Raw genomic sequence first — 20,177 nt, 5'->3', positions numbered from 1 at the left:
GTTCTATCCCCGGCTCCTCCAGTGGAAGCATGTGGTACCATCCTTGAAGAAGATTCTGAACCCCCAGTGGCTGTTTCATCGGTGTGTGAGTGTGTTAAAAACTGAGTAGCAGGTGGAGCCTTGCACAGCAGCCTTGGCCACCAGTGTACGGTTGTGTGAAAGCGCAATTTGAGTGGTAGGAAGACTAGAAAGGTGCTATACAAGTGCAGGTCCATTTAATGAGCTCACTTTTAGTTTTCTACATAAAATCTTTAATAAGCAAAGTAACTTTAGCCGTCATATAAATGTTGTGGCCTTAAAAATACATTTGCCTGTAAAATGTAGTGAAGTAGAGCAATATGTGGCATAAAGCAAAGTAATCAATAAGACCTCAAAACTCTCTTTTTTTGGTTTTATTTAAAGTATTCAACACTTCATATCAATGTAAAATGTACTTGCATCTCTGTCATCTGAAGGCAATCAATATTGTACATACATACAGTACTCGAGTACATGTAGTTAGATTCCTCCACTGCAGACATGTTTGATCAATATGAAGCAGCTCCACTGATCAAACAGTATCAAATTATACTTTAACTTGACCTCCAGCAGTTGAGCTGTACAGTAACAGTAAAACACACCAAAACATGAGATCAGAAAACACCATTTTTTGCCCACAACCCTTTAGACACCCATCACTCTATTATTTAGGCTGACTCATTAAAAGCACCATGTAGTACATCAGGGGTCTTCAACTACATTTGTTCAAGGGCCAGAATTTTTCTGAGCAGACACTGTGTGCCAGGCTTTCAAATTATTACATATACAGTACAGGCCAAAAGTTTGGACACACCTTCTCATTCAATGCGTTTTCTTTATTTTCATGACTATTTACATTGTAGATTCTCACTGAAGGCATCAAAACTATGAATGAACACATGTGGAGTTATGTACTTAACAAAAAAAGGTGAAATAACTGAAAACATGTTTTATATTCTAGTTTCTTCAAAATAGCCACCTTTTGCTCTGATTACTGCTTTGCACACTCTTGGCATTCTCTCCATGAGCTTCAAGAGGTAGTCACCTGAAATGGTTTCCACTTCACAGGTGTGCCTTATCAGGGTTAATTAGTGGAATTTCTTGCTTTATCAATGGGGTTGGGACCATCAGTTGTGTTGTGCAGAAGTCAGGTTAATACACAGCCGACAGCCCTATTGGACAACTGTTAAAATTCATATTATGGCAAGAACCAATCAGCTAACTGAAGAAAAACGAGTGGCCATCATTACTTTAAGAAATGAAGGTCAGTCAGTCCGGAAAATTGCAAAAACTTTAAATGTGTCCCCAAGTGGAGTCGCAAAAACCATCAAGCGCTACAACAAAACTGCCACACATGAGGACCGACCCAGGAAAGGAAGACCAAAAGTCACCTCTGCTTCTGAGGATAAGTTCATCCGAGTCACCAGCCTCAGAAATCGCAAGTTAACAGCAGCTCAGATCAGAGACCAGATGAATGCCACACAGAGTTCTAGCAGCAGACCCATCTCTAGAACAACTGTTAAGAGGAGACTGCGCGAATCAGGCCTTCATGGTCAAATAGCTGCTAGGAAACCACTGCTAAGGAGAGGCAACAAGCAGAAGAGATTTGTTTGGGCCAAGAAACACAAGGAATGGACATTAGACCAGTGGAAATCTGTGCTTTGGTCTGATGAGTCCAAATTTGAGATCTTTGGTTCCAACTGCCGTGTCTTTGTGAGACGCAGAAAAGGTGAACGGATGGATTCCACATGCCTGGTTCCCACTGTGAAGCATGGAGGAGGAGGTGTGATGGTGTGGGGGTGTTTTGCTGGTGACACTGTTGGGGATTTATTCAAAATTGAAGGCACACTGAACCAGCATGGCTACCACAGCATCCTGCAGCGACATGCCATCCCATCCGGTTTGCCTTTAGTTGGACGATCATTTATTTTTCAACAGGACAATGACCCCAAACACACCTCCAGGCTGTGTAAGGGCTATTTGACCAAGAAGGAGAGTGATGGAGTGCTGCGGCAGATGACCTGGCCTCCACAGTCACCGGACCTGAACCCAATCGAGATGGTTTGGGGTGAGCTGGACCGCAGAGTGAAGGCAAAGGGGCCAACAAGTGCTAAACACCTCTGGGAACTCCTTCAAGACTGTTGGAAAACCATTTCAGGTGACTACCTCTTGAAGCTCATGGAGAGAATGCCAAGAGTGTGCAAAGCAGTAATCAGAGCAAAGGGTGGCTATTTTGAAGAAACTAGAATATAAAACATGTTTTCAGTTATTTCACCTTTTTTTGTTAAGTACATAACTCCACATGTGTTCATTCATAGTTTTGATGCCTTCAGTGAGAATCTACAATGTAAATAGTCATGAAAATAAAGAAAACACATTGAATGAGGTGTGTCCAAACTTTTGGCCTGTACTGTACATAGGCACCTGGTTATGTTTTAAAATGGCAGAGCAAACTTAAAAAGATACAGATCGAGGATGTTATGAGAGGCAAGATTGTTATTGTTATAACTGTTATATTCACAAAATATAAATAATGGTGCCTTATTATTTACTAAACAAACCAGCATTCTATAAGAATTAAAAACCCTGTCTTGAACAGACTTTAAGTTTGAATAGCCTACAGTGTGCTGATAAGACTTCTCCTGAATGCAGGACTTAGACTTAAAGGGAAATTTTGGTTTATTTCAACCCGTCTCCTATCATCCTAAATTTGTTTCAAGTGACTAGTGACATAAAAATAACAGTTAGCATGTTAGCTGTTAGCCTAGATACAGCCGGGGCACATAGTAGCGTCAGACCTGTTAAAACGTAAGTGAACAGGCAACCTTCAAGTGCAAAGTTAGTCCACTAAACAAGCTTTTTTTCCCACAAAGACCGCCTCATATCGTTAGGATAAATGTCAGAGAACATATAGAAAACGACATGTAAACGTGTTGTCTTACCTTACCGGTGTGCTGCCATGTTTGTTTACCATTTAGCTCTGCTTTCCAAAGCACGGCCGAAATATATCTCGCGAGCTCTAGATAAAGCCCAGCTGGATACTACTCCAGGTGGAGGTGTCTCGTCCTCGGTCACATCCAGACCTTGAAAATAAGGCTGCAACCGGTCCCATTCCTTGTAACAGAGGCATTCCTCTTCTGTGGGCACTGGGGCACAGCATTCACAGGTACACCACCAATCTCCAGAGCTACGCAGCCTTGCAGCAGCCATTCCTCCTCTCTCGTCCTCTACCTGTTGCGCCTCTCTCTATCCTCCTCCTCCATTCTTCAATTTCACGAAGCTCTTCGTCAGTGTATTCTGGCTCAAATAAATAAGGGCGGCCATCAAACTCTGCAAAGTCAAATTCCTCCTCCACAAAGTCGAAGTCTGGCAAAAAGTCAGCCATTATTCTATAAATCTTTCATAAAATAAATGAATGAACTTTTCAGGCTACTGTCCGGTTCTGCCTTCCAGCTGTTGCTGCTTGTTCTCGCGAGATTTCAGGCACTGTATGAGATCACTGCTTGTTCTCACGATATTTCGGCCGCGCTTTGGAAAGCAGAGCTAAATGGTAAACAAACATGGCAGCACACCGGTAAGGTAAGACAACACGTTTACATGTCGTTTTCTATATGTTCTCTGACATTTATCCTAACGATATGAGGCGGTCTTTGTGGAAAAAAAGCTTGTTTAGTGGACTAACTTTGCACTTGAAGGTTGCCCGTTCACTTACGTTTTAACAGGTCTGACGCTACTATGTACCCCTGCTGTATCTAGGCTAACAGCTAACATGCTAACTATTATTTTTAGGTCACTAGTCACTTGAAACAAATTTAGGATGATAGGAGATAGGTTGAAATAAACCAAAATTTCCCTTTAAGCTTTTGCTGCATGCTATTAATAGTGTCACCTGAGAGAAAAAGTTTTAAGTACTTCCTCTATACCTGCCAACATCAATACTACCAGTTAGTGGAAGGGTGAATAGAAAGCAAGGCAGTTTGCCTGGGGCCCCACCACACGAAATCTGCCCCTGAAAATAATGGTGAAAACACAGCAGCTGATGGAAGGAGAGACACGGAGCAATGCCTCCTTGTATTTATAAATAATTCCATCCAAAGTCTGACTGAAATTGTTTGTGTGTATGTTTGTGTATGTGGGAGAGACACAGAAAGAGTGGCAGAGAGAGGGGGAAAGAAAGTGGAAGTTGAACTACTGCATGCAATGTTTCTAAGGTTGACTTAATCAGGATGCTGCTTTGTCACTTTTTGACATTTGATATTTTTCTAGTAAGCTTACCGAACCTGACACATCACTATCGCTCATAATAAGCTGAGAGATGGATTCGTAAAGTCTACTCCTGACTCAAACGCTCAAATTTGGGGTTGGTAAATCAATCCTGATAAAATTATTTCCATTTAAATTGTTTTGTTCCTTCAATATAAGAAGTAAAAATACTAGATAACCTAAAAACTGTAACATATTTCTTTCCCTCCTTACATTTTCTGAATTAATTAATATTCTGCAGGCCAGGTGGAAAGCTCTGGTGGGCCAGATGTGGTCCGAGGGCCCCCAGTTGACGATCACTGCTGCGTAAAATCTTATATGCCTCAACAACTGAGACACATCTGTGTTTTTTTCTGCAGATCTTAAAAAGTTATGACTTCTCACCACTTCGGACTCTTCCCACATTTTATGCAAATAAATGGCTTCTCATTTGTGTGGATTCTAATATGCCTTTTCAATACAGATTACACTGACATCTTTTCACATGTGGGCTCTTCTCATGTGGGCCTTCAAGTGACTACTATGTCTGAAAGCTGTCCCACATGTTTTACAAATAAATGGCTTCTCACCCGTGTGGATTCTTATATGCCTCGTCAAGGAAGACATCTCGCAAAATCTTTTCCCGCAGGTCATGCAAAGGTACGGTCTTTCACCTGTGTGGGTTCTCATGTGGACATTGAAGTTACTTCTTCGTCTGAAAGCTTTCCCACATGTTGTGCATTCAAATGGCTTCTCACCTGTGTGGACTCTCATGTGGAGTTTCAAGTAACTGTTCTCTCTGAAACTTCTCCCACATGTTTTGCATATAAACGGATTTTCACCAGTGTGTGTTCTCATGTGTACTTTCAAGTCACGATTATATCTGAAATCTCTTCCACATATTTTACAAGGGTATGGCCTCTCACCTGTGTGGATTCTCATGTGTGTATATAAATGGCACTTAAACTTTAAAGCTTTCCCGCAAGTGTCACATTTGAAAGATTTTTTAGCTGTGTGAGTATTACAGTGAATCTCTGACACGGAAGAGTTGGGTACATTGTTACTGTGATTATTGCTTTCATGATGTCTTTTCTCTGCTTGAAGCTCTGTGTTTCTAGTTGATCCCGAGTCTCCATGCTGGTATTCTTCCTTATCTTGGCTCTCAGCTACATCATACGAGTTGTGACAGAGCAGCTGGCGCTCACTGGTTGGTATCACAGTGCTTATAACTGGCATTTTAAATACAGACTCTCTCTCTGCTGCACTCAGAGTGTCATCATGAATGAAGTCCAGAGTCTGATCTTCACTCTGCTCACTTTCCTCATCAGCAGGAGTCAACATAAAGCCATCAGTCTCCTGCTTCACTACAAGCTGCTCTCCCTCCTGACTGCTGCACACTTCCTCCTCTTCCTCTTTAATCTCTGGAGCCTCTGGCTCCTCTTGCTCCACACTGGACTTCCTCTCCTCAATACACAGCTGCTGCTCAGGGACAACCTCCTCCTCCTTACACACATGTTGCTGTGGGAGCTCTGGAGGGACACACAACAACACCAACAGCATACTAATCTCATGCTACAGCAAATATACACACATGCCAGTAAATTACTTCAATTAGCTTTCACACACCTGTCCTGTGTAACTTGATTTCAGGCTTCAAAACCATATCCAACAGTCTGCGCTGACGATCGATCTCTTCCTCGTACTCGACGATGCTTCTTTGAAAAACTCCCAATATTTCTTCAGCAGCAGCAGTTAGTCGCTCGTTGACAAATTCTCTCAAAGACTCAACTGAACACATTGTTGTCTAATTACAAATAAACTATTTCTTATCGAAAACTACACCATAACCCCCCAGCTACATCCATACATCTATTGAGCTAACGCTGCTAGCGCTTGTTTTGTTTACTTCCGCTGGATGTGTCACAGCGTTGAAGTTCCGGCAGTGAAAGTGAGCTATTTTTTTTCCTTCCGCTCATCAACGGGTTCTTACTTCTTCTTCTTCTAATTAGAACTATACACCTGTTTCTCCCGGTCCCACCAAAAACTAAAGTGACTAATTCTAAGATCTTAAATGACATTTATCCTTGTAATGAATTTCTTAGACAAATATTTAATTTTGAAAGAAATAATTGTAAATGTTGTGACCTTGATATTGAAACACTTGAACATGTATTTTTTGATTGCAATTGTATTAGAACTTTTTGGGGATTGTTTCAACACTAGACTTCTGAGAAGGACTCTCAAGCACCCATCTTAGATTTCAACACTATTAAAATTGGTGTTTTAATGCAGGACAAAAAAAAGGGATATGCTATATAACACTTTAATTATTATGGCTAAATACTTTATCCATAGATGCAGGCTTTCAAATGTCACACCACTGTTTTTAATTTTTATGAATGAGCTGTTTAATTTAAAAAACAATAACTTTGAAATCTCTGACTCTTTCCTTTCCTTCTATCTTAATTTATTTTATGTTATGTATTGATGTTATAATGTTGTTAACATGGTTTATACTGACTGTATATTAAGTTTTGCTTGGTGAAATATGCTACAGTTTGACTGGAACGTTTTAATCTGTTGACTTTGTTATGCCGGAATCTGTTAATAAAGATAAAATTTAAAAAAAAAATAAAAATAAAAATCGGCCATTGGACAGGACCATTGGCGGATCGCAAACAACTTCAAGGTGCATACCTCCACCCACTGTACATGAGTGTGTAACGTCATATCAATGTACCTTATGTCTTTAATTCTTCCCATTAACCCTGTGACATTTCAGAGAGTAAAAAGTGCCTTCCTGGTGACTCTTATCTCGTCTACTTCTCCCTCTGTTCCCAGTAACCCCATCAAATTCCACTCCCACCCTGCCTCGAGGACTTTATCAATCAATGTTTCCCTTTCCACCTCATACAAAGTGCAAAGCAGTAAGATACATTCCACATTTTCTTTACCCCACGGTTCTAACACCTTCTATTCCTTTGTAATATGTCTTTGTTATGACTGATTTTTGTATTTTGTGATATCCCTTTCCTTTCTGGTCTTCCTCCCACCTTTTTTGCCTTATCTCCATTCCTTTTGTCTGAATCACTGCTTTTCTTTCTCCTTTCCCAAGCGGACCTGGTGTTGTTATTGTACCAATAACTCTATAGATATCAGATAAGCTGGCTCACTGAATATTTTTTAAAAGAAAGCTAAAAACGTATCTGTTCACCTCAGCTTTTAACTAGCTCTGACTTTCCTAAAACAGGTCTGAAGCTCTTTCTCTTTACGCTTCACGCTGCTGAAACTCTTCCAAAATTTTGTATCTTACTTGATTTTATGATTTTACAATTCTATGATTTTAGGATGTTACGATTTTGACTCTTTATGATTTATTTCATCTTACGATTTCTTTAAGATTTATTGTTTTGAATCACTTAGCCCTTGTTCTAAACTGATTTTAAGTGTCCTTTTATGGTCATTATGTCTATTTTCATGTGAAGCAATTTGTGCTTATAATGTCTTTATTTTAAAAGACGTTGTTCTGCATTTCTTGTATTAAAGATGCTATATAAATACAGTTTATTGTTGTTATTATTGTTTCTTTTTGAAATGCCCCTTTGCTAGTTTGTCAGCACACTAATTCCCTTTCAGCCCCTCCTGTGCTGGCACCCAACAAAACTGTACATCTGTACCACCTCTGTGAAGTCTTAGTAAACTACGAAAGTACGCTTTCCAAAACAGCTAGAGTCTGTGCACACCATTGTTGTGGACTGCTCACTTTGTCAACGGATTCCAGAAGATTTATACCATCTACTTTGGTCTTGTTTCCACTTGCCTGTTGGTTTTATCTCCCAGTGTACTGATTTTGAATTTTCCCCTCCTTATGAAAATGTATTGGCTGGCATTTTTACTCACCTCTCTACCAAAGCAAATCAAAATCAAATCATCAATTTGTTTCCATTACCTGCAAACTCTCACATTCATGAATCAAAAATTTCCAATCAAACAATATATGAAGTCAATTCTATTCTCAGAAAATAAGAAAGCTACTAAAACACTGAACCTGTGCACCCTGTATAACATCTCATAATCCCATATAAGATTTCTGTTAATGTTCTGTTCTTACCCCTGGCTAATCTGTGAACACCTGTATTAATTCATTTTTACTTTATTTGGATATTGTTTTTATGCTGTAAATTAACCAAAAACAAAACACCAGATTAAAACACACACATTATGTGATGCTTACTGACATTTTTTTTTTATCTAAATATGCGCCTTGGTTTTTGGTCTCCAAACAGATCGTGGCTCTGTCCAGCAGCTGCATCTCAGCCTCAGCCTCTTCTTTAATCATCAACATGCAAACCTTTATTTTTAAAACACACAAGATAAAAAACAAAAACAGTTCGTTGCTCACTTTCCCAGGACACTGGTCACTGTATTAATCATTGATTCACTGACAACACTATTTCCTGAAAGTCACAGCTTCTCACCGCTGTGAGTTATGATGTGGGCTTTCAAGACACTGTTCTGGTAGAAAGCTTTCCCATGTTTTAAAGTTTCATGGCTTCTCATCTGTTTGGATTCTTAAATGCCTTGTCAGTGAGGAGATGTTATAGAGTCTTTCCCACAGGTCTTGAAAACGTACAGCTTCTCACCTGTGTGGATTCTCATGTGGGCTTTCAGGTTACCTTTAAGTCCGAAAGCTTTTCCACATGTTGTGCAAGTATACGGCTTCTCACCTGTGTGGATTCTACAATGCCTTTTCAATACTGATGTGTCGCTGAATCTTTTCCCACAGGTCTTGCAAAGGTACGGTTTCTCCCCCGTGTGGATTCTCACATGTCTTGTCAACGAGGACAACGCACAATATCTTTTGCCGCAGGTCTTGCAAAGATACGGTTTCTCACCTGTGTGGGTTCTCATGTGGACGTTCAAGACGCTGCTATGTTTGAAAGCCTTCCCACATGTTTTACAAGTATACGGCCTCTCTCCTGTGTGGATTCTCATGTGGACTTTCAAGTCACTGTAACGTCTGAAAGCTGTTCCACATGTTCTACATGTAAATGACTTCTCGCCTCTGTGGACTCTTAAGTGTGGGTTCAATTTTGACGTATGCTTATAAGCTCCCCCACCTTCTAAATACTTTTTACTTGAGTGAGTATCACAGTGAGTATTTGACATGGTGGAGTTATATACATTGTTACTGTAACTACAGCTTTCATGATATCTGTTTTTTGGTTTCTGTCTTTTCTGGTCTTCACTCTGTTCACTTTCCTCATCAGCAGGAGTCAACATAAAGCCATCAGTCTCCTGCTTCACTACAAGCTGCTCTCCCTCCTGACTGCTGCACACTTCCTCCTCTTCCTCTTTAATCTCTGGAGCCTCTGGCTCCTCTTGCTCCACACTGGACTTCCTCTCCTCAATACACAGCTGCTGCTCAGGGACAACCTCCTCCTCCTTACACACATGTTGCTGTGGGAGCTCTGGAGGGACACACAACAACACCAACAGCATACTAATCTCATGCTACAGCAAATATACACACATGCCAGTAAATTACTTCAATTAGCTTTCACACACCTGTCCTGTGTAACTTGATTTCAGGCTTCAAAACCATATCCAACAGTCTGCGCTGACGATCGATCTCTTCCTCGTACTCGACGATGCTTCTTTGAAAAGCTCCCAATATTTCTTCAGCAGCAGCAGTTAGTCGCTCGTTGACAAACTCTCTCAAAGACTCGACTGAACACATTGTTGTCTAATTATAATTGAAATATTTCTTATCGAAAACTACACCATCACCCCCCAGCTACATCCATACATCTATTGAGCTAACGCTGCTAGCGCTTGTTTTGTTTACTTCCGCTGGATGTGTCACACTGTTGAAGTTCCGTAAGGGCGTGAGCTGTTTTTTTTTCATTCCGCTCATCAACGGATTCTTACATTTGATTTGATTTGGTTTGGTTTGATTTGATTTGATTTCTTTATTTAAGTGTCATGCTTCAAAGAAGCCCAGCCCTTATGGGCTTATAAGACACTATATCTCAGAAACAGAAACAATGATCAAACATACAATTAGGAAACAACCAAGATACGGAGTGGTCTGCTGGGGCAGCAGCGTCTCAGCTGCAGATAGGAAGAGACTGGACAAGCTGATCAAGAAGGCCAGCTCTGTCCTGGGATGCTCTCTGGAGTCTGTGCAGGTGGTGGGAGAAAGAAGGATGACAGCCAAGCTGTCATCTCTGAGGACTAATGACTCCTCTCCTCTGCAGGAGGAGATAAAAGCTCTGGAGAGCTCCTTCAGCGATAGACTGATTCACCCTAAAGTGTGTGAGGGAACGCTATTGCAGGTCCTTCCTGCCTGTTGCTGTCAGGCTACATAACCAGCACTGCTCACAGTAGACTGCACCATGGACACTTTACTGACACTATGGACACTTTATGGACACCATAGCTGTCTGCTGTTTTGCACATACAATCACTTGCACTAGATGTGCTCCCTTTATCCACTGCTCATTTTCATTCACTGCTGCTCATTATTATTATTATTATTATTATTATTATTACCATTATTATTATCATTATTATTGTTATTTATTGTCGTTTCTTGTATTTTTGTACTTATTTTGCATGCCTAAGTTTTTAAGTTTAACTTTTGAAATCTTTAATCTGACTCTTTCCCCTTGACTGCTGTAACACTGGAATTTCTCAATTATGGGATCAATAAAGGTGTATCTTATCTCTTATCTTAGATACAAAACAGATGTACACTAATACAGATGTACAATAGTACAACGTAAACACAACAGTCCTCATGATTAGGACAGTGAACCCTAATCTAATCCATTGATATATCTCACTTAAAGAGCAAGGACTGCCTTCTATTCCAGGCCTTGAAAATTAAATTAGCAGTCTTAAAAACTTCAGTCTTAAATAACCACTCCAACTTCTGACCATCATCCGACCAAAATAAATCAGCTTTTTGTTTTGGCATTTCATCAAACAAGGGAACCCTTACGTCCTCATACTGTGAACAATAAAACATAAAGTGAAATTCATTTTCAACCTCTTTTAGATCACAGACATTACATATCCTATTGTCTTCAGGTACCGCAGTGAACCGCCCCACTTCAAAAGTGAGGGGTAGGATAACAGTTCTCAGCTGAGCTCACAGCTCTGGCTACTGGTTAGAAAGGACGTAGCGTAGGGTTCAGGGCCAAAACTCTGCTTCATTTGAACATATGATCTAAGCTTGGGCTTGAGCCATATGTGATTTGACCATTTCTCTTTATATTGGAGAATTAACTTTTGTTTCAACATATTTACAACAAAGCATGTTATGAAAAATGTACGCTAGGTCAGCCTCCCTAAAAATACAAAGGATTTCCTTTGTCCAGGGGTGACTGTGAGCCTTATCCCAGTTGAAAACCCTTTTTGTTAGTCTACTCTCTGACATATTAACTGAGCAATTCCACAGCCGTATCATTTCTCCCTTTTGTTTAATTTCCATAGGCTCCCACCCCATATCTCCCTGTATTGCAAGACATGGGGGCAAATGTATGTACCCTGAGGAAACATCTTATGGCCCTGTTCTGAATAGGATTTAATTTTTTAGCATCCTTGTTACCCCATACTCCAGCTGCATAAGTGAGAACTGGACATACACAAGCTTCATAATTCTGTGAGAATGTGGAGTAACCAATATCTTTACAAAATTTCATTTTACTAATCACTGACCCTACAGCTCTTCCCCCATAGTCTGCAAGTATTCCAATCCTCACATCATAAGACATTTATTCATCCAAAATAAAGCCCAGGGGCCTCATTTATAAAAGAGTGCTTAGGATTCATACTAAAAGTTAACGTGCGCCCAAAACCTGAAAATGGCGTGCGCCAAAACATAATCTGATTTATAAAACCGTGCGCACGCACACTTGCACGCAATGTTCTCTTTATAAATCACAGACCTCCTGGAGTTGTGCGCACCCAGATCCGCCTCATATTCTGCCCTCTATACACCCTAGTTCAACCATAAATGGTCATGCAAATCACCTCATGAATGCCATCTGCATATAAATAAGCCGGCATGCGAGTGTTCTATCGTTGTGAGTCACGGTGACAGGTGTGAGAAACGAACCAAAAAACGGAATTTCTCCGAGACTGAGCTCAAGACCCTTTAACGGGAGGTGGCTGACTGAAGAAAGATTTTATTTGGTGGCCACAGCAGCGGGATCACTAATAAAAGAAAGCAAACAAAACAGTGGCAGCACATCAACGCTGCTGATGCTGTCAGCTGTGTCTGTGGGACTGCATGGACAGTGACAGAGGAAAAAAAGTGGTCTGATCTAAAGGTAGACCAAATATTTCTACTCCTTTACCAACATGTAGTTAATGTGTTGCTTTTAAATTTGAGGATGTTTGACACTGATGTGCGACATAAAGAATCAGATTTATTAAAGGTGGTGGCAAAAAGGAGTATGTGCCAGTGCCATCTTGCGCAATTACGCACGAGGGTCACCGCAGTATTTATATGTTTGTGGCAATTAGTCTGATCAGACTCCCGGCCTGAATTACAGCATGAACCAGTGGTATCCCTGTCCCAAAATACAACGTGTAATTTGAAATACAATTCAAAGATGAAAGTGTAATAGGCAACACGTTTCTTCATGCCGGTTTTGTCATGAACAGCACATGTCTAAGTAGGGCTGATGAAACGGTTGTGCTTAATGGCTGTATTTCGAGACATGATAAATGCACTGGAAATATTTAGCTAAATAAATAAATATATTCCATGCAGTCACGCCTCCTCTCCCCCTCCTGCGCTCAAAGAGTGGACAATGAGACGGTAGAGGCAGTGCAGATTAAATACGTATTTAGAAAGAATTTCAACTCAGGATTTGAGTTGGATTTTACAACGTTTTTATGAAACAATTATCACTCACTCCAAGCGCAAAATAAGGCTGCTGGATTTAATTTCAATGATAACGTGGATCTAAGGTGGATATAGCGTGACATTAAATTTGTGTGAGACATCAATAAAAATCTGACTCCACTTCTCCACCTCGCCGTCTGCGTCGCCACTTCCCAGTGTCTCCAAAATGTGCGCACGCATGACTCAGAGTTTGCTTACAGGTGCGCACATTCTCCCGCCAAATTTATTTTTATAAATCACAACCTTTGCGTGGGAAGTGGCCCCGTTTTGTGCGTAAGCAAGCTTTATAAATGAGGCCCCAGGTATCTATAAGAATCAGTAAATTCCAAAGGCATATCACCCAGTAGAAAGTTCTGTGAGGATCTTGCAGTACCATTTTTTCTGAAGTGCATAATCTGGGTTTTAGTCTGGTTGAACACAAGCGTCCATTTAGAGCACCAGAGTTGAACAACATTCAACATCTTCTGTAAGGTGTCTCCTGACACTGCCAGAAGAATTACAGCTGTAAAAAAAAAAAAAAAAAAGTGCTTAATCCGCAATTTATCTCCCAACAATAAATAATAATTAGGCTACATAACCAGAGAGGTTTAGGTTTTCTTAAAACACTCTGAAAATAACTATTTTTCACAATGATTTCTTTTATTTTTGATGACAGTCACACCCATGTGCAGCCTTGATGAACACACATCACTAACAGCTTTAGACTTCAAGGTGAATCTGGTATTCTTAAACCATCATCGTACAAAGTTTTATTGTCAGAATACACAATGTCACAAAAAACAGCATGTCGTTGGCCCATTCCTTTGGACATTGATCATTAGGGTTCAAGCCCCATAAGCAGCAGAGGCTTATCTAGTGTTGCCAATTTGTTATTGTGATTATTTACTGTCTTATGTTGTGGTTTAAATTGCCATCAGCTGGAATGGGATGACCCCCATGATAGATTGTTTTGCTAATGTGGCAACTCCTTTTTGGATTTTGACTCTAATAGCACCAAATTTAGTAAACAGCGTATGTGTTACTGAGGAATTATGCACTCACTATGCAACAAAGATTCTTCAAAAAATTTGGAAGATAGACAGTTTCAAAGAACAACAGGATTATGAGTAAAACTGAGGGTTAGTTCAACAAAATGGCATTTTAACCAAATGTAGTTCTTCAACATATTGTGACCTCCTCTCAGTGAGCAATTTTACTTCATTCAGATAGCAAACATGTCTCCACAGGAGTTTCAGCTCTATGGTTTCTCCAGTTTACTGGTCCCCAGATGTTTTTTCAAGTATGTGATCTGAGTAAAACTTTTCCCACAGGTGCTGCAAACATGCAACACCTCACTTCTGTCAGTTCTTGTGTGCTTTGACCATGAACCAGAACTGAATCAGCTCCCACATATTTAACAAACACAAGACCACTTGTCTGTATGAGATCTTATATGCCTTGACAATTGTCACACATTCAAATGTGTCTTCCTGTAGGTCTTGCAAAGTTACAAAGTCTCACCTGTGTGGATTTTAAAATGCCTTTTCAACATGCTTATGTCGCTGAATCTTTTCCCACAAATCCTGCAAAGGTGTGGTTTCTCACCTGTGTGAATTCTCATGTGGGCTGTCAAATGACTAGTCTGTCTGAAAGCTCTCCCACATGTTTTGCATATAAATGGCTTCTCACCTGTGTGGATTCTCTGGTGTATATTTAAGTTATACCTGTACAGAAAAGCTTTTCCACACGTGTCACATTTGTGAGATTTTTCATCTGTGTTACTGTTGTTTTCATGATGTCCTCCTTTCTGATCTTGGCTCTCAGCTACATGAGAGTTGTGAGAGAAGAGCTGATGATCACTGTTTGGTTTGAGTATAAAATAGGTTATAACTGGTATGTTGACGACAGACTCTTTCTCTGCTGCACTTTGAGTGTCATCATGAATGAAGTCCAGAGTCTGATCTTCACTCTGCTCACTTTCCTCATCAGCAGGACTCAACATAAAGCCATCAGTCTCCTGCTTCACTACAAGCTGCTCTCCCTCCTGACTGCTGCACACTTCCTCCTCTTCCTCTTTAATCTCTGGAGGCTCTGGCTCCTCTTGCTCCACACTGGACTTCCTCTCCTCAATACACAGCTGCTGCTCAGGGACAACCTCCTCCTCCTTACACACATGTTGCTGTGGGAGCTCTGGAGGGACACACAACAACACCAACAGCATACTAATCTCATGCTACAGCAAATATACACACATGCCAGTAAATTACTTCAATTAGCTTTCACCCACTTGTCCTGTGTAACTTGATTTCAGGCTTCAAAACCATATCCAACAGTCTGCGCTGACGATCGATCTCTTCCTCGTACTCGACGATGCTTCTTTGAAAAACTCCCAATATTTCTTCAGCAGCAGCAGTTAGTCGCTGGTTGACAAACTCTCTCAAAGACTCAACTGAACACATTGTTGTCTAATTATAAGTGAGTTATTTATCTACGTAACAACTACACTATCGTCTTTTTACGATTCCTGTTAGTCCATGGAGCTAACGCAGCTAGCGGTTGTATTGTTTACTTCCGTTGTTTGTGTCACGCTGTTAAAGTTCCGGCAGTGAAAGTGAGCTATTTTTGATTTCCGCTCATCAACAGTTTCTTACGGCCGAAAAATTATTTATGCTTATGAACCTACTGTAAATAACATGCTCACACATAACATAATTTTATGCATTTTGTGCAGTTACATGTTTATCGTAACGGTATAAGTGACTAGTTAATTGTCTCGCCACGACTTTATAGGCTACTGTAAAACTCAGAAGTTAGTTAAAAGCCTACAATAATATCACTAAGTTATAATGCTAACGTTTCATGGATTTAACTTTAATATCAACGTTATGAATACAAATGTAAATATTATGTTTGTGTGGTGGTGGCCACACACACACACACACACACACACACACACACACACACACACACACACATTCACAATAGGACTGAAGAATAACTAAAGTTAAATAAACTGAATTCTCAGATTAAATAAACTGAGAATTAATAAAAAATGAGAATTTACACAACCAAATAAACAGCACTTTCAGATTAGGCTGCAGTTGCAACATGCACACATGGTCACAACAAATGTCATACTTACTTTCACATTAGCATGTGGTTAATATTAATTTATGTTAACAGTAAAAAGAAGGCACTGTAAATCATTGGTGGTACAGTGTAAGGGTTGTACTGCCCAGACATTATGCATTAATCATATGATCCTTCCTTTATCTCCTGGATCACAGATTACCTGAGAGAAGCGCACAGTATGTCAGGTTGGGGAACTGTGCTTCTGGGACATTAATGAGCAGCACGGGGGCTCCACAGGAGACTGTCCTGGCTCCATTCCTGTTCACACTGTACACAGCAGACTTCAAATACAACTCTGAGTCCTGCCACATCCAGAAATACTCGGACAACACTGCTATTGTGGCATGTATCAGGAATGGGCAGGAATCTGAATACAGGGAACTGATAAAAGCCTTCAGTGACTGGAGTCACAAGAACTGTCTCCTACTGAACACCTCAAAGACCAAGGACATGATCATAGATTTCTGCGGGTCCAAGCCCCCTCTTCAGCCAGTGAATACCTGTGGGATGGACATCAAGGTGGTGCCAAGTCATAAGTATCTAGGTGTACACCTGGATAATAATTTGGACTGGTCCCTACACATAGACGCTCTCTACAAAAGGCAGAGCCACCTCATTTTCTTAAGGAAGCTCAGATCTCTTGACATCTGTAGTAAGATGCTGCAGATGTTTTATCAGTCTGTGGTGGCAAGTGTGTTGTTTTATGCTGCAGTCTGCTGGGGAGGAAGGAAAATTGTTGTAGATTCATGGTGTATTAATCTGCCTCTGCTACAAATATCATTCAAACACTGTGCAGACACAGCTCCCCACACCCCGTTTGTTCAAAGGCACAGAAGAGCAGCTTAGAGAAATGACTTCAATCCTGCTGGTTGTATTTTCATCCACCAGGGATCTTCAGGGATGAGCAGGGACATCATGGGCAACACAATGGCGCCAGACATTTGTTACTGCAACAGAACAGGCATTTCCTGGGTCTAGAGATGTGTTCATTATCCAGTTTAGCTATTAAATGAATGCAATAATTATATTTTCCTATTGTCAGTCTTCTGTTAATTCTATTTTATTTCTGGAATCCAATAAAACACAATATTACACTATCATACTGGCATACTGGTTTAGAAATGTAGGCAGTCTTGTTATATATAAAATAAGATAAGATAAAACTTTATTGATCCCACACCGGGGAAATTCACTTGTCACAGCAGCTCAAGCTGTACAGATAGGAAGGAGAAAGTGACAGTAGGATACTTATAAAATTAAGCTAAAAATCAGAACATTTGTATATACATATCAGAATCAAAGATATACAAATACAACAAATATAAAATATAAAGTACTAAATGGGCAGGGCTATACACACAAGACTACTTACAGTATATACACCTTTCACTTGTACATATATATGGGAGAGATATGGATATATGTGCAGGATAATTGTGTACAGAGTTATACAATACACACATGGTGTGTAGCATTAAAAATAAAAATACTAAGCAATGTACATACTAAGCCATGTAAGCAATGTAAACTATGTTTACATTTACGGATTGCACAGAATATTAGCAGCGAGATTTTACAGTGCGATACACAGTGGAATAAATATTGCATAGAGATAAAAAAAAAACAGTGTAAACATACAGTATTGCACGAGGTAGGGAAGTAGAGTTATACAACAGACATAACATGCTACATTGCTACATTAAGTCATGCACATGTGTAGAAATATTTGCAGGCTCCAAGTATACCTGATGAAGGTCGTTCAGACCGAAACGTCGTTTATTCAGTAAATCAAGACAAAGTGAGACAGTGTGCGGGAGTCTCCCTAATTGTTCTTCGAGTTGAATTTTCCTCCAACGCACCTGTCACACACTCAGGTGTGCACAGATTTTTGATGAACATACCCTTGAAATGCACTGCATTTGCCTCATGATTCGCCAAGTGCCTCTGCATGACACTTTCGCTTTTGGTAGTGAATTTGGGGCAGAGAGGACACGCAAACACAGATGGCGACACGGCTGTGCACTTCAGCCTGTCGCCTTTTTCAATTATTGAAGGGTGCATCTGGAAGAAAAGAATATATCAGAATCAGAATCACTATATATATATATATATATATATATATACCGTTACATATATATGTTGTATATATATATATATATATACACACATACATATATATGTAAGAAATAAATATGCGCGCGTGTGTGTGTATAGGGTAATACACACCAAAAACGCTGAAAAAATTGCCATATGACTTTGCCAAATCCATTAGCGTACTTTCTTTTGCTAAGCTAACGTTAGCCCAGACCATCGAGTCAAGCGGACAAACAGCCTTCACGAGACATGACACTCTAATTCTTTGATGCATCTCATTTGTAAATAGCACGAATTACATCTTAGAAACCATACCACACTCGTTGGATGATAATCAAAAGACTATTTTTCTTACCATTCTCTCGTTCTCTGAACACAACCCGCTCATCAGTATGGCCGCCGAATAAGCAAAAAATTACACGAAGAAGAAACTTCCGCTTGGGACTTTCCAACTTTCCGGTATAGACTAGATATATGGCGGCGCCCTAGTCGGCCATCTTGACTACAGTTGGGTCCCTCTCCATTTTTCTGATATTCATTGGCAGTGGCATAAGGCAATGGCACCCTATTAAGGCAGACCCTAGTGCATGCTAGTTACTATATATGTGAGTGAATGAGTGAATCTGCACTGGGACGCAAGAAAGTTGTTATTTTGTGATCGGGATAATGACACACAGACTTTAACTGAGAAGCTGTTTGCATGTATTTTAACAATTAAGGACAGTCAATGAGGATTTTACCGCCAACATTTTTTGTAACTACACATTGATCTCAAGAGTGTGGAAAATGAATCTTCAGAAATTAGTAATCAATTTAGAAATCCATTATCACAATAAGTTAATCATAAAAATCTATCTAAATATCAGATCCAACTTTTTCCACAACTATTCCTCCCTTCTCTAACGATGTTTTCTCTGCCCCTGATTGCCATCATCTCACAGGAGCAATATGTGTTGATTACACGAAGGCTTTGGGTCTGACTGATCACTATCTTCTTTGGAAAAAGCTTTATGCTGTTGAGCTTTCCAAACATACATTGTTGCGGTTTAATGTGCATGTTCACCACAGAAATCAATGTGTAAAAGGTTCTAAATCAGACTTGCTCACCCAGCATGGAGGTGTGCCTCAAGGTTCTACTTTAGGACCATTTTCTCTCTTTTTTTTTTATTAATGACCTCCAACTCTTTTTCTAGTTAACCATACTACTATATGCAAATGATACTATTATACATACATCAAAAGCCTTTATATCACAAATTCAAGAGGTCCTAAAATCTGATTTCAGTATACTACAAACCTGTCAGCTAACATACTATTACTCAATAAATCAAAAATCTACTCAGTGCATCTTGGTGTAAAACAGAACCTCAAATCCAAATCAGACTCATTGGTTTCAACTTCCAATGAATGTAGAACTTTCCAAAAAACAAAAACAAAATATATCCAGATGTGCAACTCTGAACTTACTTTGAAATCACATATTGATCATGCATGAAAAAAGTCCATCTTGGTTGCAGTGTTCTGTATCATTCCAGATATCGTTATCTGGAGCGATAATGTATAACAATATCTGGAGCGATACAGATATTGTTATACATTGTTATACATTTAATGTCAGAAAGAAACTTGTTTTACAGTTTGTACTACTTATAATGGACTATGCTGACATTGTTTATCAGAATGCGATTAAAACAGATTTTCATCCCCTCCATATTTTATGTAACAGACTCTGCAGATTTATGCTAAGTTGTTTTTTTTTTGACACACCATTGCACAATGCACACAACACATT

At 39.8% G+C, this 20,177-nt stretch overlaps 3 protein-coding genes across 7 annotated transcripts in view; all 3 read right to left on the bottom strand.

Annotated features, from left to right (window-relative positions):
* Positions 1–3,832: 3,832 nt before the first annotated feature.
* Positions 3,833–20,177, bottom strand: part of LOC125896963 (zinc finger protein OZF-like) — a 71,601-nt gene continuing 55,256 nt past the window's right edge. For 2 of the 4 annotated variants that reach the window (XM_049589989.1, XM_049589981.1), the window contains exon 2: positions 3,833–5,789. In XM_049589989.1, coding sequence (XP_049445946.1) covers positions 4,762–5,789 — 1,028 coding nt within the window. In that variant the 3' untranslated portion in view covers positions 3,833–4,761. Of the gene's footprint in view, positions 5,790–5,886; positions 6,553–15,446; positions 15,734–20,177 lie in introns of those variants that run through there. The other 2 variants (XM_049589998.1, XM_049589973.1) reach the window with 2 other exon arrangements.
* Positions 8,376–10,104, bottom strand: LOC125897085 (zinc finger protein 583-like). Its single transcript, XM_049590153.1, has 2 exons — positions 9,829–10,104; positions 8,376–9,731 (listed from the first exon to the last, which is right to left on the bottom strand). The coding sequence occupies exons 1-2, from the start codon at positions 9,998–10,000 to the stop codon at positions 8,845–8,847; spliced, it is 1,059 nt and encodes a 352-aa protein (XP_049446110.1). The 5' UTR covers positions 10,001–10,104; the 3' UTR covers positions 8,376–8,844.
* The window catches only part of LOC125897167 (zinc finger and SCAN domain-containing protein 12-like), a 56,853-nt gene continuing 50,492 nt past the window's right edge, over positions 13,817–20,177 (bottom strand). The window contains exon 3 of one of the 2 annotated variants that reach the window (XM_049590279.1): positions 13,817–14,680. In XM_049590279.1, the coding sequence (XP_049446236.1) occupies positions 14,667–14,680 (14 nt within the window). In that variant the 3' untranslated portion in view covers positions 13,817–14,666. The remainder of the gene's footprint in view (positions 14,681–20,177) is intronic. The other variant, XR_007450390.1, reaches the window with a different exon arrangement.

Source organism: Epinephelus fuscoguttatus, linkage group LG1 (genome assembly GCF_011397635.1).
Source record: "Epinephelus fuscoguttatus linkage group LG1, E.fuscoguttatus.final_Chr_v1".
Classification (NCBI taxonomy): Eukaryota; Metazoa; Chordata; class Actinopteri; order Perciformes; family Serranidae; genus Epinephelus; species Epinephelus fuscoguttatus.
The sequence above is the reverse complement of the archived record's forward strand: the minus strand, read 5'-3'. Positions and strand labels throughout refer to the sequence as shown.

Excerpts from the sequence above, each read along its gene's own strand:
- LOC125897085 (XM_049590153.1), bottom strand. The coding sequence starts at position 10,000 with ATGTGTTCAGTCGAGTCTTTGAGAGAGTTTGTCAACGAGCGACTAACT. Across the intron at positions 9,732-9,828 it reads AATCAAGTTACACAGGACAG|AGCTCCCACAGCAACATGTG; the intron begins GTGTGTGAAAGC and ends GTGTCCCTCCAG.